Source organism: Balaenoptera acutorostrata, chromosome 2 (assembly GCF_949987535.1).
Source record: "Balaenoptera acutorostrata chromosome 2, mBalAcu1.1, whole genome shotgun sequence".
NCBI lineage: Eukaryota > Metazoa > Chordata > Mammalia > Artiodactyla > Balaenopteridae > Balaenoptera > Balaenoptera acutorostrata.
In genome coordinates this window covers 125,835,241-125,863,209 of record NC_080065.1, presented here as the reverse complement: position 1 = coordinate 125,863,209, position 27,969 = coordinate 125,835,241, and the positions used below count along the sequence as shown (strand labels likewise).

At 47.4% G+C, this 27,969-nt stretch overlaps 4 protein-coding genes and 1 non-coding gene across 5 annotated transcripts in view; 2 read left to right on the top strand and 3 right to left on the bottom strand.

Annotated features, from left to right (window-relative positions):
* Nucleotides 1–12,490, bottom strand: part of TMCO6 (transmembrane and coiled-coil domains 6) — a 28,093-nt gene extending 15,603 nt beyond the window's left edge. Inside the window, exon 1 of the mRNA XM_028161814.2 lies at nt 12,379–12,490. The gene's annotated coding sequence lies outside the window, so the exon portion shown is untranslated. The remainder of the gene's footprint in view (nt 1–12,378) is intronic.
* On the top strand, nt 2,777–4,205 carry CD14 (CD14 molecule). Its single transcript, XM_007194102.2, has 2 exons — nt 2,777–3,000; nt 3,090–4,205. Exons 1-2 carry the CDS (start codon nt 2,998–3,000, stop codon nt 4,203–4,205), a joined length of 1,119 nt encoding a protein of 372 aa, XP_007194164.2. The 5' UTR covers nt 2,777–2,997.
* A 1,395-nt stretch (nt 12,491–13,885) lies between the features above and the next one.
* On the top strand, nt 13,886–25,264 carry LOC103011514 (uncharacterized). The gene is made up of 12 exons (XM_057540397.1): nt 13,886–13,969; nt 14,552–14,629; nt 14,880–14,962; nt 15,496–15,582; nt 19,022–19,155; nt 21,259–21,467; nt 21,540–21,623; nt 22,696–22,783; nt 22,856–22,926; nt 23,363–23,527; nt 24,654–24,812; nt 24,891–25,264. The coding sequence occupies exons 1-12, from the start codon at nt 13,886–13,888 to the stop codon at nt 25,134–25,136; spliced, it is 1,488 nt and encodes a 495-aa protein (XP_057396380.1). The 3' UTR covers nt 25,137–25,264.
* On the bottom strand, nt 17,359–17,431 carry TRNAA-UGC (transfer RNA alanine (anticodon UGC)). The gene has a single exon. It is a non-coding gene; the product is annotated as a tRNA-Ala (tRNA).
* Nucleotides 25,265–26,954: 1,690 nt separating the features above from the next.
* Nucleotides 26,955–27,929, bottom strand: LOC103003462 (probable UDP-sugar transporter protein SLC35A4). The gene has a single exon (XM_007194103.2). It carries the CDS (start codon nt 27,927–27,929, stop codon nt 26,955–26,957), a length of 975 nt encoding a protein of 324 aa, XP_007194165.1.
* Nucleotides 27,930–27,969: the final 40 nt, after the last annotated feature.

The window sequence follows — 27,969 nt, the reverse complement described above, 5'->3', positions numbered from 1 at the left end:
TCTGGAGCCTGTGCTCCGCAACAAGAGAGGCCGCGATAGTGAGAGGCCCGCGCACCGCGATGAAGAGTGGCCCCCGCTTGCCACAACTGGAGAAAGCTCTCGCACAGAAACGAAGACCCAACACAGCCATAAATAAATAAAAATAAATAAATAAATAAATTAAAAAAAAAAAAAAGACACATGCACCCGAATGTTCATTGCAGCACTATTTACAATAGCCAGGTCATGGAAGCAACCTAAATGCCCATCAACAGATGAATGGATAAAGAAGATGTGGTACATATATACAATGGAATATTACTCAGCCATAAAAAGGAACGAAATTGAGTCATTTGTTGAGACGTGGATGGATCTAGAGACTGTCAAACAGAGTGAAGTAAGTCAGAAAGAGAAAAACAAATATCGTATATTAATGCATGTATGTGGAACCTAGAAAAATGGTACAGATAAGCCAGTTTGCAGGGCAGAAGTTGAGACACAGATGTAGAGAATGGACATATGGACACCAAGGGAGGAAAACTGCGGTGGGGTGGGGATGGTGGTGTGCTGAATTGGGCGATTGGGACTGACATGTATACACTGATGTGTATAAAATTGATGCCTAATAAGAACCTGCAGTATAAAAAAACAAACAAAACAACTAATACTAAACTTTCATTGGGTTATTTGTATGGAAATATGTTAATATAAATGTTTCAGACATTACATGAACTTTCTAAAAATCTTATATTTGTATTTGTATGGAAATATGTATGGAAATATGTTAATATAAATGTTTCAGACATTACATGAAATTTCTAAAAATCTTATATGTTCTGGTATAATGTTATAAGTAATAATCCTAGTTATTACTTTAAAATGTATATCTCAGAAATAACTAATTTTCTTGTCAACTGCATTATTATGAACTTTCATCAAATCTTTAACCATGGTCATTTTTAAGTCTTTTGTCATTTACAGACAGTTCTGGGTGTACTCTGATGATTTTGCAAATATGTTCCTATAAAAGGGTTTCATCTTCAAGAAATTCATGGAAAAGACTCTGACAAGTACAGGTTTCTGGTAACTGACTGTACTGCTGAACTGAATGAATAAGCATTTTCAGAACTCTACTGAAAAACTGATGAACTCATAAAAGTGCTAACAAAAGATCAAGATGAAAAAAAAAATTAATTACATGGGACTGAGTGAACTGATGAGGATGAGTATAATTTTTGTGACTTTCTGTCTGAATTAAAAAAAAAAAATCCCACAAGGACTCAGAGGCAAAGAATATATAAATCAATTTTCACTGCAAAGTAAAGGAGCTGTTACAGTGGAGGATTACTGGACTGAATGTCAATATTATGACATAGTATGAGTGTGTTTCATGTTTGGTAATTGCAATCATTGTTGCTTTTGTTGTGGTCATCCATGTACAATGCTTGGTGTCAGTCTATTTATCTCTTGTAAAAATAAAATACAGTGTGTGTGTGTGAAAAAAAAAAAAAAAAAAGACTGCTTGGAACCACTGACCCTCCAACTGGGCCTGTGCGAGTGTTGGATGGATGGCCTTTTGACATCAGAAGGCCAAAACTTCACCCTCAGATCATGCTAATGCCACCACTTTCTGAAAATGCATCTCATGAAGAAGCATGTAACTCAGATACACCTGAGCAGAATACTGATTACCTCACCTTTTTCCTGTCCCCAATCGCCTTCCCCAGTACCTCCAACCACCCTATACCCTTCACCCATAAATATCCCAAGCCCCTTGGCTTCAGGGAGGTGAATTTGAGACTTGTTCTCCCTGCTCCTCACTTAGATGCCTTGTGAATAAACCCTTTCTCTGCTACAAACCAAAGCGTCTCAGTGTTTGGCTTACTGCCTGTTGGGCAAACAAACCTGGTTTGGTAACAATTCCCCACCCTCTGGGACACTTGCTTTTTTTTCTTGACAAAGCAGGTGAGTTACTAATTAATCCTCATTCAATATAGGTCCAGCTTTTCATTCCTAGGGCATAGGAATTGTGCTGGGGAAAGGGCAGGAGAGAGCTAGGTACAAGTGGGAAAATTATATTTAGGAATATTTCATTTCTCAAATTTCAGGGCGAGGAAGTGGAAACTAAGAGAGTGAGGGACTTGGCCAATGTGTCTCTGTTAAACACATAGACTTCTCTACTTTTAAGAAAGCTATCACTTTAAAAAATTGTGAGGGGACTTCCCTGGCGGTCCAGTGGTTAAGATTCTGCTCTTCCAATGCAGGGGGCACAGGTTTGATCCCTGGTCGGGGAACTAAGATGCCACATGTCATGCGGCCAAAAAAAAAAAGCTATTATTTCTTAATAAACAAATTTAAAGAACAAGTTAGCAAAAAAAAAAAAAAGGAGGGCGGGGGGAGCTGTTCCTCAGACCAACTTCCTTCTCTTGAACCTAATTCTAGCCCTTGGAGTCAATAGATGAAGTCTGCAGTCTCTTCCACAAAATACCCAGTTAAATACCTGAGGATATTCAGGGAGTTGGACTTGGGTGACAGGAGGTTAACAGTAACTACCAAGACTAGGGAAATGTTAAGGAAACTACCCGGGTTGAGTCACTGGGCTATAGGCAGGGGACGTAAGAGTCCTGGCCTGAGGCACTGGGGATCTTCCTTTCCCCATCCCAGACAAGGCTGGGGGCACCTGAGTCATCAGGGCACTGCCTGAGGCAGAGGGCCCTAGACACCTTGCAAAATACTTCCTGTTATGGCTCCTCTCCTGGCAACATCATTCACTGCAAAATTTCCCAGAAGGACAGCGGATGGGGTGGTTAGGAGGAAGAAAAGTGGGGAGTGACAGGGTTCAAAGAGGAGGGAACGGAGTGACATCCCAGGGTTACATAAACTTTCAGAGGCTGCCAAAGAGTAAGGACAGATAGGTTTGTGGAGCCTGGAAGCCGACAAGAGCCGCTGTAAAGGAAAGAAGCCACAGCCCATCCCAGAGCCCGGCGGAGAGGCAGAGGTTCTGAGGACCTATCGACCATGGTGAGTGTATGCTCTGAGGGCCGAAGGAGGGCTACTCGGGGAACCTTAGGGACCGGCAGGATTCGCCCTGACCTCCGCTGTCTCCGCAGGTGTGCGTGCCCTGTCTGCTGCTGCTACTGCTGCCACTGCTGCGTGTGTCTGCGGCCACACCAGAGCCCTGCGAGCTGGACGAAGAAGATTTCCGCTGCGTCTGCAACTTCACGGATCCGAAGCCTGACTGGTCTAGCGCCTTTCAGTGTGTGGCTGCTGTCGAGGTGGAGATCCGTGGCGGCGGCCGCAGCCTGGAACAGTTTCTAAAGAGCGCCGACGCCGACCCGAAGCAGTACGCTGACACAATCAAGGCTCTGCGAATGCGGCGGCTCACGTTGGGCGCTGCCCAGGTTCCTGCTCTGCTTCTGGTCGCCCTTCTGCGTGCGCTCGGTTACTCCCGCCTCAAGGAACTGACGCTTGAGGACCTGGAGGTAACCGGCCCGATGCCGCCGCCGCCTCTGGAAGCCACTGGGCCTGCGCTCTCCACCCTCAGTCTCCGTAACGTGTCGTGGGCAACAGGAGGTGCCTGGCTCGGCGAACTGCAGCAGTGGCTCAAGCCTGGTCTCAGGGTACTGAACATCGCGCAAGCACACTCGCTTGCCTTTGCCTGCGCACAGCTCCCCACCTTCCAGGCCCTCACCAGCCTAGACCTGTCTGACAATCCTGGACTCGGCGAGCGCGGGCTGATTGCGGCTCTCTGTCCGCACAAGTTCCCGGCCCTCCAAGGTCTAGCGCTACGCAACGCGGGGATGGAGACGCTCAGCAGCGTGTGCGCTGCGCTGGCGGCGGCGAGCGTGCAACCCCACCGCCTGGACCTCAGCCACAACTCGCTGCGCGCCACCGCCCCGGGCGCTACCTCGTGTGTCTGGCCCAGCTCACTGAGCTCTCTCAGCTTGTCGTTCGCGGGGCTGGAGCAAGTGCCTAAAGGACTGCCGCCCAAGCTCAGCGTGCTTGATCTCAGCTGCAACAGGCTAAGCAGGGCGCCGCGGCCAGACGAGCTGCCCGAGGTAAATAACCTGACACTGGACGGGAATCCCTTTCTGGACGCTGGAGCCCTCAATCACCAAGAAGACCTGAAGAGCTCTGGCGTGGTCCCAGTCTGTGCGCGTTCCGCCTTGACCATGGGGGTGTCAGGAGCCCTGGCACTGCTTCAGGGAGCCGGGGCCTTTGCCTAAGGCCCAGGGGAGGGGGGGGGGGGGAGAGGAATGAATTGGCTCAGATTGCCCTGGCTCTGGGAGAGCCTCGTCAGGACATCTCAACCAACCAACCCTCTGCCCCATCTTCATTAAAATCTTAAACAGCGGGTCCGTGTCATTCACTCAACAGACGTTTACTGGGCACATTGCTGGATAGCGAATCCATTATACTTAAACTTTCTTCATCCTAACTCCCTAGAAACCATACCTGCCCTTCCTTAGAAAAGAACTACAGGGGCAGAAAGGGCAGGGAAAAGTCGCCTGTCTAGGGCTGTGTGGGAGAACCAAGGGTTTCTGCCCAATGCGGGCTTTCTGAACAGATTACTGGCACCTGTGTTAAAGGATGTTTGAATGGTAAACATGCCTAGGAGGATACAGAATGTTTCCTCTCTGGTGCATTTTCCAAGAGTCAGCTTCTCCCTTTCCAAGGTAATAAAACCCAGAGCCATTTGCTTATTCTCACTCTCTTTTTTTCCTTCAACCCCCAGTGAGGAGAGACAGCTATGCCACTTGTTCTACATAAGCTCTGAGTTTTATAATTTCAGGGTTCCTCTCCTGTAGCGTACAGCCCCTCTGCACACACAGGTACATTGGCTTTCACTGTGTCATGTAATGGGGAGTTTGGTGTGGTGGCCCCCAAGCTGTAAGCTTATTCAGCTTTCTGCTTTCCGGAGAACTGCTTGTCTCTTTCTTGGTATGCACTCCTGACGCTGCGGTATTGAGCGTAAAAAAGGAAAATGGCTTGCGGCCAGTTTCGTTCCAGGTGCCTGCTCTGGATCTAAGAGCCCCTGGTTGTTCCCCAGAAGAAGGACGTGCTGCCCTAAGGGGGAAGTCTGTATCTCCAGAGAATGGCCCATAAAGCATGCTAACGCATAGACAGTGGCGACAGAATTATGTGGAAAACAAGGTTTACTGATTTATTGTCTGCTATTTGTTCCGTACTAAACCTATATATACATTCATGCTCTTTGAATAAACTTGCCTTGCAACCATCAGTTGTCTTGGCCCTTCTGATCCCATACTGGTGCTTTTCAGTTCCTTACCCCTCACCGCCAGGAACTTCTAGCTTTCTGCAGCCGGTCTGCAGCAGTTTGGGGTTGGGGAACTGATACAAGATGCTGTCATTTAACAGCCTGACTCTGAACCAGAGATCTTGTGACTATGTTAGTATATGTGTGTATAATCGTTCTTTGATTTGCAAACAGGATAACACCTTAGACCCTTCACAGCTTCTCGGACCCCTGCACAGGGCAATTAATAGTATACGTCCTCTGAACCACATTATCTCAGCGACCCAGGACATCAGCCAAGAAGTACTGTTCCTTCTAAGGGTTCCTTCTTCATTACATCAAGGAGGGAGCCACACCCAGCAGAGATCTAGGTATCTGCCTCGAGGGGGACCTTAAGAGGAGTGGGAGGAGGCATGGAAACATAGCCCTCCAGCCTGCCTCCCTCCAGTGTCCAGAACCACACAGATAGGAACGGAGAATGCAAATTAACATTGATGGGAGAGTTACACAGGTTATCAGACCATGGGCTCAAAGAGTCATAGGGACAGCTAAATAAACTGCCAATCTACGTGGCTGAACCACACTGACTCCATTTTGTCAGTTCCATCTTAGGCCTACAGTCTTGCCCCTCCCCTTTCTGCACAACTGAGCTTTAGTCTACTCACAAGGAGTGCACCCAAGCCAGATTACTTTCCTAACAACTTTTACTCTTGCCTTCATGTGATACGAAAACTGGAAGAATGCCTTTTGTTGACACAGATGGTTAATGGTCATGAGACCCCCCAGGAGGAAGAAGCCCCGGTTCCCTTGGATGCAGATGTGCATCTTACTTGGTAGTCAAATTCTGTTTTTCGCTTTGGCCCCTTTAAATCCAAGGTATCCCCTCGCAGAGCGCAGCTGTGAATGCCTCTGGATCCTAGCTGTAGGTAAGTTCACAATACGCATTATATAATATGGCTGTGTGTCAGTACCCACAATAAACTTCAAAATTGCACTTTATGGAGTTGCCTGCTTTGTTTTTGGTCTCAAAGTTCTTTCTCAGTTCGGTGGATATTATTCAATATCTCTGCCTCCCAACACTTTTGCATGTGGATAGACAGTTTTTCCAATACCATTTTTTGAAAAGACATTGAATGGTCTTGGCACCCTTGTCGAAAATCATTTGACCATATATGTGAGGTTTTATTTCTGGGCTCTCTATTCAATTCTATTGGTCCATATATCCGTTTTTATGTCAGTACCACACTGTTGTGGTTACTGTAGGTTTATAATAGGTTATGAAACCAGGAAGTGTGAGATCTCCAATTTTATTCTTTTTTTCAAGATTGTTTTGGCTCTTTGGGGTCCCTTGAGATTCCATATGAATCTTAGGATGGATTTTTCTATTTCTGCAAAACATGCCATTAGATTTCGACAGGGATTTAATTAATTCTGTAGCTTGCCTTGGGGAGTGTTGATATCCTAATAATATTGTCTTCCAATCCATGAACATGGGATGATTTTCCATTTACTTGTGTCTTCTTTAATTCTTTCAGCAATTTTTGTAGTTTTCATTGTACATCTTTCATCTCTTCAGTTAATTTCTAAGTACTTTATTTTTTGATGCTATTGTAAATGGAATTGTTTTTCTTAATTTCGTTTCCAGACTGTTCATTGTTAGTGTATAGAAACTGCTGAACTGAAACAAATAGACTGTCAGATAGTTCTGCAAAGACAGGTTTCTTTGGGATCAGCAGAGAATTGCAATTCAGGGGTCTGCAAACCACGGCGAGCTATCAATACATGCAAGTTTCTGTATGGCAAAGGTAGGAGAACACTTTTTTTTTTTTTTTAAAATAATTCTTTATTTTATTTATTTATTTTTGGCTGTGTTGGGTCTTCGTTTCTGTGCGAGGGCCCTCTCTAGTTGTGGCAAGCGGGGGCCACTCCTCATCACGGTGCGTGGGCCTCTCACTATCACGGCCTTTCTTGTTGCGGAGCACAGGCTCCAGACGCGCAGGCTCAGTAGTTGTGGCTCACGGGCCTAGTTGCTCCGCGGCATGTGGGATCTTCCCAGACCAGGGCTCGAACCCGTGTCCCCTGCATTGGCAGGCAAATTCTCAACCACTGCGCCACCAGGGAAGCCCGGAGAACACTTTTATACAGAGGAAAAGGAAGGTGGGAGGGCTCCTCGCCAGTAAAAAAGGAGTCTTTCTTCTTCCTTTTGGGCTCTCCTAAGGTCTCAGGGCATGAAGCAGTCCCTTCTGGTCTCCCAACTCTATTTAATTGAGGTTTCTGTTTATTTTTTTACAAAACTCACTGGATTTTGTTTGTTGGTTTTGTATGCTTCAACTTTGCTGAATTTGTTTATCAGTTCTAACAGGTTTTTTTGTGTGGAATCTTCAGGATTTTCTACATATAAGATCATGTCATCTGTGAACAAAGATAATTTTACTTCTTCCTTTCCAGTTTGGATGTCTTTTGTTTCTTTTTCCTGCCTAACTTCTTTGGCTAGGATTTCTAGTACTATGTTAAATAGAAGTGACAAAAGTGGGCATCCCTGTCTTGTTCCTGATCTTAGAAAGTTTTGTCTTTCACCATGGAGTATGATTGATGTTATGTTCATAAGATAATCTTCATTAAGATGAGGGAAACAGCATGATTGTATGCAGACAGGAATAAGATATATATTTTTTCTCTTTATTCTGGTAAAAAATATATATATAGTAAAATTTGCCATTTTAACCATTTTTAAGTGTAAGGTACGGTGGTATTAATTACATTCACAGTATTGTGCAACCATCACCGCAATTTCCAGAATTCTTTTGTCACCCCAAGAGAAACTCTGTACCTGTTAAGCAAATACTCTCCATTTCCCCTCCCCCTAGAGCCTGGGAACATCTAATCTACTTCCTGTCTCTATGAATTTGCCTATTCTAGATATTTAATATAAGTGGGATCATACAGTATTTGTGTCTGGCTTATTTAACTTAGTATAATGTTTTCAAGGTTCATCTATGTTGTAGCATGTGTCAGTACTTCATTGCTTTTTATGGCTGTATGATACTCCATTGTATGTATAAACTACATTTTGTTTATTCATTCATCTATTGATGGACACTTTTTGGCTATTGTGAATGATGCTACTATGAACATTTTAGTACACAAATCTGTTTATGTACCTCTTTTCAATTCTTTTGCATATATACCTAGGAGAAGTATTGCTGGATCATATGGTAATTATATGTTTAATGTTTTGAAGAACCTCCAAACTCTTTTCCACAGCGGCTGCACCATATTACATTCCCATCAACAATGTATGAGGGTTTGGACTTCCCTGGTGGTGCAGTGGTTAAGAATCCACCTGCCAATGCAGTGGACACGGGTTCGAGCCCTGGTCTGGGAAGATCCCACATGCCATGGAGCAACTAAGCCTGTGCGCCACAACTGCTAACCCTGCCCTCTACAGCCCGTGAGCCACAACTACTGAGCCTGCGTGCCACAATTACTGAAGCTCGCGCGCCTAGAGCCCGTGCTCCACAACGAGAGAAGCCACCGCAATGAGAAGCCCGCCCACCACAAGGAAGAGTAGACCCCGCTCGCCGAAACTAGAGAAAGCTTGTGCACAGCAATGACGACCCAACATAGCCAAAAATAAAAACAAACAAATAAATAAATGTATATTTTAAAAAAAGCAATACATGCCCTGAAAGTTTATATTTTCAGTTGTGTGTATCAACTGAATCAGAGCACAGTTTTTTCTTTTTATTAGAGCCATACTAGTGAGTAAGAAGTGGTACCTCATTATGTTTTTGATTTGCATTTCTTTAATGACCAAGGATTTTGAGCATCTTTTCACATGCTTGTTGGCCATTTGTATAGCTTCTTTGGAGAACTATCTATTCAAATTTTTTTCCTAGTTTTTAATTGTTGTTTGTCTTTTTGCATTTCACTCATGTATAATGATGTTGAGCATCTTTTTATGCACTGTGTATATCTTCTTTGGAGAAATGGCTATTCAAGTCTTTCTCTCATTTTTTACTTGAGTTGTTTGTCTTTTTGTTGCTGAGTTGTAGAAGCTCTCTATATATCCTGGATACTAGATCATCATCAGGTGTATAATTTGCAAATATTTTCTCCCATTTTGTAGGCTGTCTTTTCATATTTTTGATAATGTCTTTTGATGCACAAAAGTTTTTAACTTTGATGAAATTCAGTTTATCATGTTTTCTTCTGTTGTGCTTGCTTTTGGTATCATATCTAAGAACTCATTGCCAGATTAAAGATCATGAGGATTAATTTCTGTATTTTCTATGAGTTTTATAGTCTTAGCTCTTAAATTTGGGAAATTAATCGATTTGAGTTAATTTTTGTATATGGTCTGAGGTAAGGGTCCAACTTCATTCATCTGTATCTGGATGTCCAGGTGTCCCAGTGCCATTAGTTAAAAAGATTAATCTTTCCTCATTGAATGTTCTTGATGTCCTTGTCAAATCAGCTGTCCATAGAAACATGGGTTTATTTCTGGACCCTTACTGCTCTACTCTCTCACTGATCTCTAGGTTTGTTCTTATGCCAGTACCACAGTGTCTTGGTTACTATTGCTTCACAATAAGTTTTGAAATCAGGAAGTGTGAGTCCTCCAACTTTGTTCTTCTTTTATAAGATTGTTCTGACTATTCAGCATCTGTTGAAAACCGTATGAACTTTAGAATGAGGAACAGAAGCTGAGAGTGAAGGAACGAATAAATAGGTTATGCAGTGAAGGAAATCCCATATTACACTAATGTTTCAAAGGGGCTCAGAGAAAAAGATGGTATGTCCCCTAGTTCAGTTATACCAGATGTCTCAGGGTGAAACCATCTAATCCCGAGACCACTTTTGCTTTGGAACCTGATGAGATATAGAAGACTGCAAACCTGGGTGGCCTTGCCGTGGGAGACATTTTGATCGTAAGATATAATGAGGGACTGAACTAATTACTCTTATTTTTCACGTAACAGCTACACAATGAGATATAACACTGGCATTGTTGGTAAGACTACAATATCAATATTGATAGTCAAGGGCTTCCCTGGTGGCGCAGTGGTTGAGAATCTGCCTGCTAATGCAGGGAACATGGGTTCGAGCCCTGGTCTGGGAAGATCCCACATGCCACGGAGCAGCTGGGCCCGTGAGCCACAACTACCGAGCTTGCGCGTCTGGAGCCTGTGCCCCGCAACGGGAGGGGCCGCGATAGTGAAAGCCCCGCGCACTGCGATGAAGAGCGGTCCCCGCACCGCGATGAAGAGTGGCCCGCGCTTGCCGCAACTAGAGAAAGCCCTCGCACGAACCGAAGACCCAACACAGCCAAAAATAAATAAATAAATAAATAAAGTAGCTATAAAATTTTAAAAAAAAATCAGTAGATTCAAGTGACTATGAAATTCTATATAAAAAATATATATATATATTGATAGTCAAATGTATGGGAAAATACAAGCCTCCTATGTCTACCCCACACTGATTCCTCCAGATGTTAGGCATATTCATCTTGTTACTATTGCCCTACCTGTTATATAGATGTACACCAAATGTAAATGATCAGACAGGTATGATTCTTTTGGCTATAAGGGATCCTTGGTGAAAAACCAGAGAGTGGCTTGTGATATAATAAAGAACTTATCTGGTCTTTGTCTTCAGTTACTGGCACAAAGCTTCAAAAACCTTTGGAATTTCCTGAGCAATAGGAGTCTCTCTGTTATACTAATGAAGTGACTTCTGGCAGGGCCCCTCGATAGCTTCAGGATGGAAGAGGTTACTCACTAGAAAAAAACAACCATGCAGGGACTTCCCTGGTGGTCCAGTGGTTAAGACTCTGTGCTTCCACTGCAGGGGGCACAGTTTTGATCCCTGGCCATGGAACTAAGATCTTGCATGCCACGCAGCACGGTCAAAAAAAGAAAAAACATGCAGATTGAAGGGCTGGAGTTGAATTCAATCACATAGCCTATGATTTAATTAATCATGCCTACATAATGAAATCTCATCGAAAAACGCTAGACAATGAGGCTCAGGGAGCTTCCTGGTTGGCGAACACATTGATGTACTGGGACGGCATGCCCTCACTCCACAGGAACAGGAGCTCCTGCCACTCAGGACCCTTCCAGACCTTGTCCTACATAACTCTTCATCTGATTGTTCACTTGCATGCTTTAAAATTTAAAAAAGGTAATCATAAATAGAGCACTTTCCCGAGTTCTGTGAGTCATTCTAGTGAATTATTGAACCTGAGGGTTGGTTGTGGGAACCCAGGAATCTGTAGCCAAGTCAGGCAGTACTACAAGTAACCTGGGGATCCCACTTGTGGCTGGAACCTGAAATAAGGGGTCTTTTTGAGGACCTTGCATTTTAACTTGTGGGATCTGGCGCTAACTACAGGCAGTTAGTGTCACCTACAAATTGGCACTTGCCATCTACCTCTACAAGGATCAAATTATGAGCTGCTGCAACTGCTGACCTTCAACACCCCCTGAAAGGAGTTCAGGGTGGAGATGAGGAATGAGGCACTCTGTGCTCTGGGAAAAACTGGCAAAACAGGTCTTCAGATACATATTTTCAGGAGACTATTTTATGAGTCCAATTGTTGCATCTCCTTGTACCTAGAAAAGCACTAAAATCGCCCTTCATGGTGACACCTGCTCCTAGTGACTAGCAGTAACCTTCACGAGACTAGCAGAAACCTCCTGCAAAAAAATATGTGCTTGATTGCATGTACTCCCCCTGCACCAAAATCACATATATACTGAACTTCCCCCCCTACCTCTTTGGAGCAGCTTCTCAGAGCAGTCTGAAATGCTAGTAGTCCAGTCTACTGGACTATAGTCCTAATTTTACCCCAAATAAAACTTAACTCACAACTCACAGGTTGTGCATGTTTTTTCAGTCGACATTAGTATCAGAATTGGATTGAAATGCAGGACATCCAGTCAGTGTTAGAGAATTGGTGTCAGATACAGTAACTATAACGCTTTGCTGGGTTCTGTAAGTCATTCCAGCAAATTATGGAAGCTGCAGGAGTAGTGGGAATACCTGGGAGTGTAGATAGCTAGTCAAAGTGAGGACCCCTGAGCTTGAGACTAGCGTCTGAATTTAGGGCAGTCTTATTGCAACTGTGCTCTTACCTGTGAAGTTTGGCCAAACTCTGGGTAGTTGGTGACAGAAGTAATTTCATCGTACATGGAACATTATTCAGCCACAGAAAGGAAAGAAGTACTGATACATGCTACATCATGGATGAACCTTGAAAAACAAGAAAAAAGCCAGTCACAAAAAGAACACATATTATGTGAGTCCACTTATATGAAATGTCCAGAATAGGCAAATCTATAGAGGCAGCAAGTAGATGAGTGGTTGTTTAAGGGTCAGGATAGGGTGGGGGTTAGGGAGGTTATAGTAAAGGAAAGCAAGTTTCTTTATAAAGTGATGGAAACGTTCTAAAATTAACTGTGGTAAGAGTTACACATATCTGCAAACTTAGTAAAAACCATTGAATAATACACTTTAAGTGGGTGAATTGTATGGTATGTGAATTATATCTCAACAAAGCTGTCATTTTTTAAAAAGGTAGTTATCTTTTATAAATACATACTGAAATAGCTATATGTGAAATATAAGGTGTCTGGGATTTGCTTCAAAAGAATCCACTGGGGTGGAAGGGGGAACAGAAGAAATAAGACCGGCCATAAGTTGATAACTGCTGAAGCTGAGTGCGCGGAAGCTCATTAAACTATTCTCTCCGCAGTTATATATGTCTGCAATTTTTCATAAGAGCAAAAAAAGAAAAATTCCATGCAATAGTCTGGCTCACTCAGAAAAGAGAGGTCTGTCACCTCCTATGGTAAGTTATTGTTTACAGGCCCCACCCAGAGCCCTCAGATCAGGGAGATGAATTATTGAGGGGAATCTGAGAGGCACAGAAGCCATGGAGTGTGCAGAGGCGATGAGCACAGGGGCTGCTTTGGGCCGGGGCAGCTCAGCCCCTTCAGTCCCCACTGACAACCCACAGACCAGGCTGACCGTGGTGGTGGAAGTAGAGCAAAGGAGAAGATCTGGTAAGAAGCCTCCACACATTCATCTCAGAGGTAACGCAGCCTGGGAGAGCCTCTTGGGAGAGGGGGAGGGCGAGGCCATCTCACATTAGGAAACTGAGGCAAAGGTTGAGGGCAGGACTCAGGAGTCCTGGGAGTTCAATTTCCCCCATGAGAGTTGATATGAAGCCCACCTGTCTCAGGCCCCAAGGAGACCTGTTGCCCCACGCTCCTCCTGGAGGGGCCCAAGAGCATCCGCCTGTATCAGCGTGGGATCCTGGAGAGTCAGGTAGAGATGGGATGGGCTGGGATGGGGTGTGGGTAAGTGCAGGGAGGATGGGAGTGACACTGCTGACTCCAGTCCTGCTCACAGGAACAATGCATCACCTTTGACAGAGTCCTGGGTTCTGATGCTCCTCAGGTAGGGGGGTCTGGTAGGGCGATGGGAGGAGGGTCGGAGCACTCAGGACCCTTGTTCCTGGAGTGCTGAGTGCTTCCCAAGCTCTCTGGTCAGGGCAGGCTGGGCAGGCACCTGAGTTCGAGATGTGCCTGTGTCTCCCTGCAGGAGGCAGAGCAGGAGTTACTAGCAAGAGTCCAGTGCATGCTGGGCTCGGTGGGCCGAGGGTACAGTGTGGCCCTTCTGCTTCGGGGTCGAGAAACAGAGGCACCCCGGCTTGTGCCTCAGGTGAGTCCCAGAGGATGCACCAGTCATAGTTGTTATGAGACTCAAGTGTTGGCTCCTCCAGGAGACCTTCGAGAACTTTCCCCTCCCCACCCTAGCTGGACTAGGTGCCCCTCCTTGGGGTTCCTATAGCACCCTGTGGTCCATACAGGATGTTTTGCCAGCGTCAATCACGAAGCTATTGAGAGGTCAGGGAAGGTGGGAGGCTGGGGTCCATGAGGTGAGGGTCAAGGAGGGGTGGTGTGCAAAGGTCAGATACTCAAGGAAGTCTACTTTTCACTGTTCTTAGTAATACTAATAATGATAATAAACATTTTGTTTTTAGGCTTCATCAAAATGCCCCCAAACTAAAATAGTTGCCTCAAAACCTTGTCATGAGCCCCTACCCTAGCAAACAGGAGGTCCCACTGAAAATGTCTGCTCACTTGTCTGGCTCGCTGTGAACCACAAGGCCGGGGGCGATTTTTGTCCTGGCCACCAAGTCCATAGCACCTAGCACAGGGCCAGGCATAGACTTAGCCCTCAGGAAATGTTGAAAAACAGGTTAATCCTTTCTCAATCCTCACTCACCCTTCTCCACTTTAGCTGCTGCAGATGCTGTTTGAAGAAGCTCTGCCCCTCAGGGGCTCTGATGCCGTGCTTAGTACTCTTAGCTTGGTGCAGGTGAGGCCCTGGGGAGCCAAGGCCATGGTGATGCTGCAAAAGAGCCCAAGGCTCAGGGGCTGCCTGAAGAGTTTGGGTCTCTGCTGCTCACCACTGTCGGCTTGCCTTGCTGGGGTCTCCTTTTTCCTGCCTGAGATGGCTGAATTTTGGTGCCCTGCTTGGCTCACAGGGCCCCAGCGGGAGGACCACATGAGCCAAAGGCTGGGGAAAGGTTCGGTTTGTAACAGATGTTGTGCTTGTGTGATCCCAGCTCAGCACCAGTGGGAGGACTCAGGACCTGCTTGCTCCAGGGACAGAGAACCTGTCGGTGCTGGATGTGGCCCCTCTGGGCTTGTGAGTGTCCAGAGCCCAACGGGGTCTGAGGGTGCTTGTCTTAAGGCAGGGCTGACACCCCAAACCAAGCCGTTGGAGGCTTCTCCCCACTGCCACCCCAGGGAAGGGAAGTTATGAACTTGGGGTCATGCTTACAGGTTTTGGGTTTGCCCCCAGGACTCCCTCTCACCGTCTTCCCTTCATCCCATATCTCCATAACCTCTCACTCTTCTCACCATCCCATCCACTTACACCTCTTCAACTCAGTCATTACCATCCCGGGTGATCTGAGCATCTCACTGAGCAGAACTTCAGTTTCTCCATCTATAAAATGGGAGCAATCCCAACTACCCTGTTTCCCTCACTGGGCAGATGATAGGAGAAAAAATAAGATCATGACGATGAGAGGCTTTTAGGGGATATACTGAGCGTGGAGTCTTGGGGATGATTCTTATAGGCTCTTGGGCCCTCCATGAGCTCCCCATGCAGAGATTCTGGGGGGCTGGACAGAACCTTTGTGCTTAGGAGCTGAGATCAGCCTTCCCTTCCTCCAGGGTGGTAGAAAATGCCAGTGAAGTGGAGGTGTCTGACTCAAGAGCTGCCTCAGAGCTGTACTTGCAGGCTGCAGGTGGTGAAGGCAGGTGAGGACAGGCGGGCACCTTCACCCACCCCCACCCCCTAGCCACTTGGCCTGATCCTTTGATCTCCTCCACAGTGCCTGCTCTCTGCTCACTGTCACCATGTCCTGCCCACGGCCTGACCCTCCTGAGGGGCCTGGGACCCAGGGCAGGTGGCGAGGAGCCTTGAGGATCCTGCAGCTCCCAGGAGCCCTGTAAGTCTGATGGAGCCTTTTAACAGCTTTGGGGAAGGCTTGGGTAGGTGGCTGAAATATGGATGTAGAGGCCCAGGGCAGCATCAGAGTCTCCTCCTTTCCTCATCTCTGACATGCTGAAGGATTTGCTCCCTTTAGTATTTCTTGTAAGACAGGTCTACTAGCAATGAACTCCCTCAATTTTTGTTTATCTGGGCATATCTTACTTTCTCTTACATTTCTGCAGGATAGTCTTGCCAGATACAGAAGTCTTAGTTGACAGGTTTTTTTTTTTCTTTCAACACTTTAACTGTGTTATCTCACTGCCTTCTGGCCTCCATAGTTTCTGATGAAAAATTGGTTTTTAATCTTACTGAAGATCCCTTGTGCACAATAAGCTGCTTCTCTCTTGTTTTCAAGATTCTTTCTTTGACTTTGGATTTTGACAGTTTGATTATAATCTGTCCTGGTGTAGATCTCTTTGAGTATACCTTCCTTGGAATTTGTTGAGCTTCTTGGATGTGTAGATTCATGTCTTTCATAAGTTTGGGGGAATTTTTGAGCGTTATTTCTTCAAATATTCTTTCTGTCCTTTTCTCTTTCTCTTCTCCCTCTGGGACTCCCATTATGCATATGTTTGTACACTTGATGGCAGACCACAGGTCTCTTAGGCTCATTTTCCTTCATTCTTTTTTCTTTCTGCTCCTCAGACTGGATAATTTTATTTGACCTATCTTCAGGTTTGTTGAGATTCTTGTGCCTGCTCAAATCTACCCTCTAGGGAATTTTTAATTTCAGTTATTGTACTTTTCAGCTCCCATATTTCTACTTGGTTCCTTTTTTAAAAAAATTTATTTATTTAATTTATTTATTTTTGGCTGCCTTTGGTCTTCATTGCTGTGCACGGGCTTCCTCTAGTTGCGGCGAGTGGGGGTTACTCTTCATTGTGGTGCACGGGCTTCTCATTGAAATGGCTTCTCTTGTTGTGGAGCATGGGCTCTAGGCACACGGGCTTCAGTAGTTGTGGCACATGGGCTCAGTAGTTGTGGCTCGTGGGCTCTAGAGTGCAGGCTCAGTAGTTGTGGCGCATGGGCTTAGTTGCTCCACGGCATGTGGGATCTTCCTAGACCAGGGCTTGAACCCATGTCCCCTGCATTGGCAGGTGGATTCTTAACCACTGTGCCACCAGGGAAGCCCTTGGTTCCTTTTTATAATTTCTATTGTTCTATTGATAGTCACTGAGACATCATTTTCTTTCTTTTTTTTTCTTTATCTTTATTCCCCTTCTCCCACCACAAAATTTTAAGGAAAATTCCCAAAATAGAAGTGAAGCTAGAAGTTGGGTGGGAAAGAGGGAACTGGGAGTTGACAGAGGAGCCAGCCTTGGTGAGACATCATATTCTTGATTTAGTTTTCTGAAAATATCTAAGACAGTTGATTTAAAGTCTTTGTCTACTGAATCCAGTGTCTGCTTCCTCAGGGACAGTTTTTATTAATTTCTTTTTCTTTTTTCCTGTGAGTGAGCCATACTTTCTTTTTTTAAAATTAAAAAAAATTTATTTATTTGGCTGTGCCGGGTCTTAGTTGAGATCTAAGTGGGATCTAGTTCCCTGACCAGGGATCGAACCCGGGCCCCCTGCATTGCAAGTGCAGAGTCTTAGCCACTGGACCACCAGGGAAGTCCTAAGCCATACTTTCTTATTTGCATGCCTAATAATTTTTTGTTGGAAACTGGCCAATTTGAGTATTTTTTGTAAAGACTATATTCTTTATTGTGTTGGTCTCTTAAGTCTCCATTCTTTTTCCTTAGTGCTCTGACATTTTGGATATGATAATCTGGTAACTCTGAAAGCTGGATTCTCCCTCCTCTCCAGGGTTTGCCTTGTTGCTTGTTGTGGGCATCAGCCATCCAATTGCTTACTTTTCCAAACAATTTTTGCGAAGACTGTATTCCTTGCAGTCACTGAAGTCTTCATTCTATTATCTCAGTGATTAGCCAATGACCTGACATAGAATTCCCTAACCTCTGAGAATGCCCCCCCAAAAAAAAAGAAAGGAAAAGGAGAAAAAGGAGAAGGAGGAGAGGTAGGGGAAAGGGAATGAGGAGAGAGGAAGGAGAAGAAGGAGGAGGCAAGGAGGAGGAAAAGGGGAAAAAAGGGAGAAAAGAAGAAAAAAATTCTCCAGGTTTCTACAGACTGGCTCTGTGTTGGGTCACTCCTTAAATGCTTAGCAAGATCATTTACAGCTTTGCCTCAGCCTCACCTGATGCTTGGCTCACTGAGCCCTAATTCAGCCAGAGGTGAAAGCCTATGGTCTTCTCATGTCTCTTCTGACCACACATACTGCCCTGGACATATGTGTGGCTTTCTAGGTACCCTAGTACACATGGGAACTTTTCAAAACCCTTATTCCTCCAAAATTTCACTCCCAACCTTTTCTCCCAGTCTTTCCATGTGTCTATTGTTTGCCCCAACTGTTATTTTTGCTTGTTCTTTCATCTCTCAATGCTTTGGGGGACTGTCCTCTGGCATAGCTCCTCTGCTCCAAGAGAATTCCAAGGTAAGTGAAACAAAGGGAGGCAGCTTTTGTCAGTCCTTTGTGGGAAACCCCAGACAATCAAAACAGACAAACACAGTTCCCTGGGAACAAAATTTACTCTGCTCCTTTCAGAACCAGGTACCCCCACCAGAAATGTGGGCTGTGCTGGGGAGAAGGTTGGGGCTAGGGTAAGTTAAAAACACCACAAAGATCTCTTACCATATTTAAGCTGCCTTCCTCCTGGTTAAACATTCACTTGATTGCTGTCAACCTTTGACTATCTCCCAGAGTTCCAGTAAGGTTGATTCTGACCATTTTTTTTGCCAGATGTTTCTGGGGAGGGACAGACTCTCAGAGTTCCCTACTTTGCCATTTTTGTTGATGTCACCTAGCTTTGCCATTTTTGTTGATGTCACCTTGCTTTGCCATTTTACAACTGGGTTGTATTTTTATTATTGAGGTGTAGGAGCTCTTTATATATTCTGGATACAAGTCCCTTGTCAGATATACAATTAAATTGTTTTTACTATGAGAATGTATTATTTGTGTAATTTAAAAAGTAATCAAATATAAAATAAAATAAAGATCTATACAAGGTTGCAAATCTGTCTGGTTGTACACAAAAGTGACTGGAAATAGTCAGTCTTTCCATCAGAGTGTGATTTGGGCAAGTTTCTTTCTGCATCTACTGGTGGACATCTCTTTTCTTCCTCCCTCCCTCCCTCTGGCAGAGACTGTCCCTTGCTGCAGGTGTTGGCTGGTAAAGTTGTTGGTGAGGAGGTGGAGGGCTCTCTGCCCTGGATTGTCTCATGTCTCCTGGAAGGAAACAACTACAGTGGCCTTCTTCTTCGCCTGGACCCTCAAGGTGGCCTGGGGGAGGACGTGGGTTTCTGTGGGAAGCTCTAGGATCTGGCCTTAGGCCTGCCCCCCCTTCACCCAACCAGCGGCAGCCCCAACCCTAGCGAGCTCAGAGAGAGCCTGAGCCTCTGGGAGGGCCACGATTCAGAAAGGTCCCAGAATTGCCAGGCTCCCACCGTCTGGAAAGGTAAGGCCAACAGTAAAAGCAACCCCTCACCCTTTCAGAGGCCTTCAACAGTTTACCAAACATTTTTACACTGACTAAAACCTTTGATTCTTACCACAATGCCATGAGGCAGATCCAGTCTACGGGCGAGGGAAGAGAGGCAGGTTTAATTTATAGACAAGGAAAGGGAGGATCAGAGAAGGGAAGGTACTTTCTTATTTTCACACACTCATTAAAGATCAGGCCTCTGTGAAATGATATGATGTCAGAGATTTGGGGGAGGTCAAGGGGAGGGTATAGATCAAACAAGAATGACCATGAGGGCTTCCCTGGTGGCGCAGTGGTTGAGAATCTGCCTGCTGATGCAGGGGACACGGGTTCGAGCCCTGGTCTGGGAAGATCCCACATGCCGCGGAGCAACTGGGCCCGTGAGCCACAACTACTGAGCCTGCGAGGCTGGAGCCTGTGCTCTGCAACAAGAGAGGCCGCGATAATGAGAGGCCCGCGCACCGCGATGAAGAGTGGCCCCCGTTTGCCGCAACTAGAGAAAGCCCTCGCACAAAAACGAAGACCCAACACAGTCATAAATAAATAAATAAATAAATAAATAAATAAATAATTAAAAAAAAAAAAAAAAAAAAGAATGACCATGAGTTGCTATTTGTTGAAGCTGATAAGGTGATAAGTAGATGAATTTCCTAGACTTTGTATATGTTTGAAGTTTTCCACTAATAAAAGAGTAAAAAAAAAAGTCTGTGGGCCTTCCCTGGTGGCGCAGTGGTTAAGAATCCGCCTGCCAATGCAGGAGACACGGGTTCAAGCCCTGGTCTGGGAAGATCCCACATGCCGCGGAGCAAGTAAGCCCGTGAGCCACAACTACTGAGCCTGCGCTCTAGAGCCCGTGAGCCACAACTACTGAAGCCCATGTGCCTAGAGCCTGTGCTCTGCAACAAGAGAAGCCACCGCAATGAGAAGCCCGCGCACCACAACGAAGAGTAGCCCTGGCTCCCCCAACTAGAGAAAGACCACGCGCAGCAACGAAGACCAAACGTAGCCACAAAAAAAAAAAAAAAGAAAAGAAAAGAAAAAGTCTGGCCCTCTGTCTTCAAAATCAACAAACACACATTCATTTGGCCAACATATTCCCAGACCACACCCTACGTCAGGCTCTGTGGAATGAGGAAGATAAGTTGGGGCAGTTCACACTCTCAAGGACAAAGCAGAAAGGGAAGGAAGTGTGTTTATGTATAGGCCAGTTTGGGATCATGATTAAGGGCACAGGCTTTAGTGTCAGACAGAACTGGGCTTGAGTTTCAGCTCTGCCACTCACCAGGAAGTTGCTTGACCTCTCTGAGGTTCAGTTGCCTCATCTGGAAAATGTGGAGGGAGACAGGGTAAATTAGGGTTGCTGCCTCACTGGAGTATTGTGTAGCTAAAGAGACAATCCATGAGAAGCCTTAGCACAGTACCGTCGAACACATGGAAAATGCCAGATAGGTGTTAGCTATTTTTTTTTTAATTAATTAATTTTTGGTTGAGTTGGGTCTTTGTTGCTGCGCGTGGGCTTTCTCTAGTTGCAGCGAGTAGGGGCTACTCTTCGTTGCGGTGCACAGGCTTCTCACTGCAGTGGCTTCTCTTGTTGCGAAGCACGGGCTCTAGGCGTGCGGGCTTCAGTAGTTGTGGCTCACGGGCTCTAGAGCGCAGGCTCAGTAGTTGTGGCGCACGGGCTTACTTGCTCCGCGGCATGTGGGATCTTCCCAGACCAGGGCTTGAACCCGGGTCCCTTGCATTGGCAGGCGGATTCCCAACCACTGTGCCACCAGGGAAGCCCAGGTGTTAGCTATTTTTATGAATAGTACTGTTAATAGAAGTTAAAAGTTTTACAGGCAGTGTGCTCTGGAGTTCAGAGGAAGGAGGGATTCACTCTGTGTCTCCCCTTACTAGGCAGCTCCCTGAGCTTGCTCCAGGCTGCTCTGTTGGGGGCCGCAGGAAGGAGGATGAAGGTGAGACAGGTGAGGCCCACCCTCTGGGATGCAGTAGAAGAGGCCCGGGCCCGGCGGGCTGGACTGAAGAGCCTGCGTTCAGGCCACCTTGGGGACGCCCTGACAGATAGTGGGCTCAGCCAGCTAGGCAGGGCACTGCGGGAGTTGCAGGTGAGCAAGGTGAGGCCTGGGGGTGCCTGGGCCAGCAATGGCCAGAGCCCACTCAGAATCCCCTCTCCATAGGTGGTAAAAGCCTGGAGCCAGCGCTCAGGAAGCTGGATGCTCAAAGCAGTCAAAACTGAGGCTACGGGGCTCCCAGAACCACAGGTACGTCTTCCCATCCAAACTCTTGGGAGGCCTATTGATGTCTGCCTCCTTTTTCTCTGTTTATAGAGCACTGTGAGGGGGCCCGAGGGGGCCCTTCCTTCATTCATTAATGTATTGATTCCCAAACATTTATTGACCACTATGTGCCTTTTTATAATCCTCTGGAAAGAAACAATTAACACCATGATCAGTGCTCTGAAGAGCTTATCCAAAGGGCTCTATGTGGGCATCTAAGTTAGTCTTGGCAAGAGAGGGAAGGAAGACTTCATGGAGGAAGTTGAAACCTGAAGGAGGTGGCTAGCAAAGATGAATGAAGAACATTCCAGGCAGAATGTAACAGGAGAAGTGTCAGAGGTAAGCGAGGCCTTGATCTCTTTGGGGGACTGCAAGCAGCTCAGTTTTCTGGAGGATAGAGTTTGAGGAAGAAAGTCCAGAGAGAAGGATTGGAGAGTGAAGTAGGGGCCTGGTCATGCAGGTCTTTGTAAATCTATTGAGATGTTTGGAGTTTGTATGGAAGGTCAAGGGGAACCCTCAATTTATTTTAAACAGGGAAGACAACATTGCTCCCAGCATTGCTTCAGCAAACTGAAGCTCTGAGAAGTGATGTGAGTATACCAGGGTCACTAGGATAATCAAAGGCAGCAGAGGTGCAAAGACATCCAAGTCCTTAGACTCAGTATGGCACTCTTTCATCCCCTTAGGATGCATGTCCTCCCTTATGCAGAAGGGGGCGCTGTCTTCCATCATTTGTCACAGAGTGGCTGGAAGGTGGCCCCTGTCCAGCTTCTCCTGGTGCTTTCATTTTCTTAATTACTTATAACTTGTTTTTACAGCCCTGGGCCTTGGGAATTAGGCCTGTAAACTCCAAGTTATTGAACAGAGCTGGCCACTGCTTAGTGCTTTGGGTGCCTTATCTCATTTCATGCTCTCTACAACTTTTATCAGCTCCATTTTATGGATGAGAAAATGGAGACTCAGAAGACTAGCCACCTGCCTGAGGTCATACAGCTAAGAAAAGGAAGGGCTGGGACCCTGATCTGATTTCAAAACCAACACTGTCCTGGGAGGAAAGGTAACAGAATTCTCACTCGTAATGTATTCTCAGCAGGTGACAGATTCAACAGCAAGCCCCAGCCCAGGCCTCCAGGAAGAGCCTCAAGGTAAGGCTGGTGCTTGGGGTGGAGCTGGAGGTCTTCTCCACCTTTGGTGTGCTTAACTGCATTTTCCTCCAGTGGCAGGAAGAACAGCATCTATAGGACCTGATCTCCACCAAATGCACCCTCTCAGGGAGCCTGAGGAACAGGTAACACCTCATGTACCCCAGAACAACTGGAAGCTGTTGGGGAGTAGAGTCGCAGAGTCCTGATAATGTGTGTCCTGCTTACCTTGCCCTAACATCAGGGAGAAATATGGAGCTTCTGGCAAATAAAGGGCCTGAAGGGTTACTGGATCCCTCAGGGAGGGGCATGGGAAGGGGCTGTTTTCCTACTGGGTTGGTTTAGGGGCATGGGGTCCCTAGGGCCTCCATGGCACCTACTGGCAGAATCAATACCTCTCCTCTTCCCTCACGGCCTCTGAGTCTCTGTCCAGGCCACAGGCTCCTTCAGGCCAGCTAGTCTCCTGGATGTAATTCTAGGAGCTGCCCTGGTAATGGGGGTCTGTTGGAAAAGTTGGGCCCTGTGTCCCAAGGCTGTGTACACACATGGGCTTCTGGCTGAGCCTAGAATGATGCCACCTAGGCCCAGCAGGCCCCGGATGTGGCCCTGCAGTTCTTCCTGGCTCAGGCCCAGAGGCAGAGACTGCGAGAACAGCACCAAATTTGGATCCAAGAGGAACTGAAGCATTTGGAACAAGAGGAAGAGGTGGTGGCAGGGGACCAGGTCAAAGGCCTGGTGGCTGAAGAGGTGAGGAAGGTCAAGTAGGTCTTAGATGCAGCACGGGGGATCTTTGTTGAGGCATGTGGGATCTTTGTTGAGGCATGTGGGATCTTTCGTTGTGGCACTTGGGCTTCTCTCTAGTTGTGGCGTGCGAGTTTTTCTCTTCTCTATTTGTGGCGTGTGGGCTCCAGGGAGCATGGGCTCTGTAGTTTGCGGCACGCAGGCTCTCTAGTTGAGGTGCACGAGCTCAGTAGTTGCGGCACGTGGGCTTAATTGTGCCGCAGCATGTGGGATCTTAGTTCCCTGATCAGGGATCAAACCTGTGTCCCCTGCATTGCAAGGCGGATTCTTTACCGCTGGACCACCAGGGAAGTCCCTTGAGGCTCCTTCTAACCTGGCCAGGCACTGTGCTGGGATCTAGCGTCAATCACAGCAGACTGGACCACAGCCTCTCTCATGGCCCTCACAGCTTTGTGGGGGATAGATGATGCAATTCTCAGTGCTAAGTGCTGTAAATGAGGGAGCTAGCGACTCGTGGGAACAAACAGGTGTACCTGGCCCAGGCTGGAGTGGAGCAGAGAAGATGGCATCTAAGCTGAGACTTAAAGGACAAACAAATTAGCCAGAGAAATTCACTAGACTCAGATCCACAGGGCAGTTTGTGCTCATCACATGGAGGCACTAAGTAAACACAGCTTGTTTAAACAAGAAACAAAACTTGTGTGCACAGAGGTCGGATCAGGGGAAGGTGGGAGACATGCTCTTAGGAGAGAATCCTGTATGAGCAAAAGTCCAAAGGGAAGCAATGGCAAAGTAGGTTCTGGGTGTTGCGAACTGTCCATCTGGCTGGAGCCTGGCCGGTGCATGGTCAGAGGCAAGGCTAAAGAGACCAGCGTGTGCCACGCCTCTGGATTTGGACTTTACCCCAAGGATGACGGTGAACTATTGAAATGCATGTGTCAGTTCTGTCCCTCACTAGCCATGTGAATTTGGTCAGGTTAGGTCACTTCTCTGATCCACTGTTTCCAAATCTGTAAAACGGCAATTACCTCAAAGGTTATCATTAGATAAAGCGAAATAACAATATAAAGTAAGTAGAACAGAGCCTGGCACACAGGTTGCACTCAACAAAGGGTATGTATTATCACTGAAGGTTTCCGAGGAGAGGCAGAGATGGCACCGGGAGTGGACAGGGCTGAGACTCCAGCTGGAGGCCCTTCAGGTAGAACGGGACACGGCGGAGCAGGACCTGACAGCCCTCTATGACCTGCACGTGCAGGCTGCCCGGGCTTGGACATGCCACACGCTGCAGGTCAGTGGGGACAGAGGGCAGGCCTTGAATTGGTTCCAAGGCTGGCTGACTGATGGGGATCTCTGAATCTGCGCACAGGTATTCCGAGCCTGGCGGGGGCTGTGGGAGGAACAGGCCACGGCTGCAGAGCATCGCTATCGCAGCCTGCTGGCTGGCATCCTGCAAGACACCATCAACCTGGCCACGCAGAACCAGGAGCTACAAGCCCAGAGCCAGCGACTTCAGCAGACTAGGCTGGGCGCAGGCATGCTGGATCCCGGCCCTGAGGAGAAATGTGGGGATCAGAAATCCTTCAGGGGCAGTTTCCTCTCTCCTCATTCGTAAAGGTCCTAGAAGGGAGAGGAGCTGGGACACAACAGCCAAGCTAACCTTCATTATGGATAATTAATAACACCACTAACTAGGTCTCATTGTGCCAGTCCCTGCTGAGCACACTAATATCCCTTATTTGATTTAGCCATTTCCAGTCCCCTTTATAGTAGTAGGTATCATTTGATGCCCCCATTTCAGAGATAAGCCAACTAAAGCTAAGAGAGGTTAAGTAACTGTTCAAGGACAGTCAGCCAATAGGTGACAGAGCCAGAATTAAAACTCAAGCCTGGTTGGCTATAGTTCTACACTGCCAGCAATAGTAGTTCACAAGTTGCAGTGTGCATCAGAATCACCTAGGAAGCTTACTGAAAAGAGAAAAAAAAGGAATAAAGAAAAAAAAGATTCCCAAACCTCACTCCCTAAGATTCTGCTTCAGCAGGACTGGGATTTCTCTTTTTTTTTTCCCCACAAGCTTACCAGGTATTCTACCACGGGAGCAGGGCCTGACATTCCTCTGGTCATGAGAAGAGACGACAGGCAGGAATATCAGTGAGGGATCCAGAGGAGATGAGAAACAAAACCACCTTGAGTCCTAAGAGTTCTCTAGCCTACAGTCTACAGTTTGCCTTGCTGGGCCCAGCACTTTCTATTCCCAAGACTCCTTCCAAATTCTCCAGGGCCCAAGTTTTATGCTTCAGAGAAACTTCCAAAGCTCCGTGACAGAAAATAGTCTCGGCTCCATGGAATTCGCAAAGGAAACAATGCTGTTGGCAACAGCTGGGAGAAAACAGCCTCTTCTCTTAGTCCATAAGTCACTCCAGGATTAAGATACTCAGGGCACCAGAGGAATGAAATTATGTTTGAGAGGAGCTATGCAACACAGAAGACACAGGACAATTATGGCCAATTGTAGGAACCACCTACACCCCAGAGCACTTTATTAAGACCTTATTGCTTATACAGACACTGACTGAGCTGTACAAGTTTCCCTGTGCCTGGTCCCAGGTCACTCTGTGTAGAGTTTCCCTAGGCTGTTGGGAGCTGGGACACTGCTAGGAAAGGGCAAGACCCAGAGTGGGAAGGATGGTACCTCCTAGGAGCTATAGAGGGGGCAGCGGGCTTTGAGAGAGTCCTTAGGGTGAGCAGAGAGGTCAGGAGCGTAGCTTAAGCCAGGGCCCAGGGGCAACATTCCCTGAGATGTGTCAAGCCCCAGTCCTCTCTGAGGTTTCCAGAACAAAGGCTGGATGTGCAGAGAGCGGGGGCATTATTTCCAGGTGCTGCTGCCGCTAGGGGAGCATGGCAGAGGCCTGGGTTATGGGCGTATAACGTGCAGCAACTGGGCTTTCCTACATGACAGTGGGGGGTGAGTAAGTTACGGGGGAGTCACGCACCATGGCTGGGCTGGAGCAGCCACCACCAGGCCTGGGGGCCGTGGGTCTGCTGGGGTGATCAGAGCAGGCAAGGAAAGCCAACTGCTGCCCACACCCCACTTTAAGAAACTGCATTCATGCAGGTTGAGGCAGGGCACCTCCTCCCATCAGGCACAGTATCATTTCTCAGGCCCATGAGCTGATGCTCCCCTAATTCCTTAGTCAGGAAGAACTTCTGGGGGTGTAAGAGTTTCCTTAATCAAACCCAGGCTTCAAGTCTCCCAGGCTCAACCCTCCATGCACCTACCTCCAGAGACTGACATGGCTGCTCGCACTTCCCCAGCTTTTCTCGCAAGGCACTTGTTACAGGGCTGCTGAGGGGAGGGGTCAGCACTGGGAGGTGGCTCCGATGGTGGCGCCCAATCTACAGGTCAGGAATCAGGGTGGAGGTGGTGAGGGGCTAGCGACTGCCATAGTACAGGCGCACAGCCAGGCCAATGAGCAGCGTGGCCAGGAAGAAGGCAGCCGTGAGCTGAAGCTGCAGCAGGGCTGCTGAGAGCACGGCATTGACCACTAGCGAGCAGGACACAACGAAGAGGCGTGTGATGCTGCTGCCATGCTTCATGACAGCTGACATGAGCAGCCCATTTAGCGCCTGGCTCAGCACTACGAGTGCTGCCCATCCTGAGAAACCCTCCAGGAGCCCTGGGCCGGGGCCGCCACCTGCATGCAGACCTAGGTTCAGGAGCACACCAAAAGTGTAGAGGAAGAGGTTCTGAAGTGCCAGGGGCAGCCGCTGTCGCTTCATGAGCAGCTCTGTGTACACGGAAGACAAGCCTGAGATGAGGCAGTACAGGATGAGAAGCAGCAGTCCCAGTGGGCTGATATGCAGGGGCATGGGGCCTACAGCAGCTGCTGAAGGGGGCCCAGGAAGGGTGTTCCCAGGGTCCTGGAGGCCACCAGCTGCATAGCAGGCTCCTGCTGCCATGAGCAGCAGCAGTGCTAAGCCCTGGCGTGCAGAGAGGCGGTGTCGGAGGCAGAGGCAGTAGAACAGGGCTGTGCTTCCAATCTTGAGATTGCTCAGCACCTGGTAGGTGCTGGGGTCCATGTAACGTTGAAGGTAGATCACCAGGTTGTTGCTGGCGCCGTAGAGCAGGGCTGATAGTGCGAATGGGGCGGCCTGGCGCCAGGGTGGGGTCCCCTGGGGCCATGCTTGCCAGCCCACCAGGAGGGAGAAGGCGCACAGCAGCAGCTTGGTCAGTTCAGTCAGCAATACAGCCGAAGAGGGTCGGAAGGGCACACGGCCATCCACGTGGCACAGTGCCAGCAATGGGGCATGGGCACCGTACATGGCAGTGGACACGAGTAGCATCAGGGTCCAGCGGGCCTGCCTGGGATGGCCCAGGCCTGGCACACCCCCGTCCTCTACACTCATGCCCAAACTAGACCCTGGGTGACCTGTGCGGCTAGCAAGG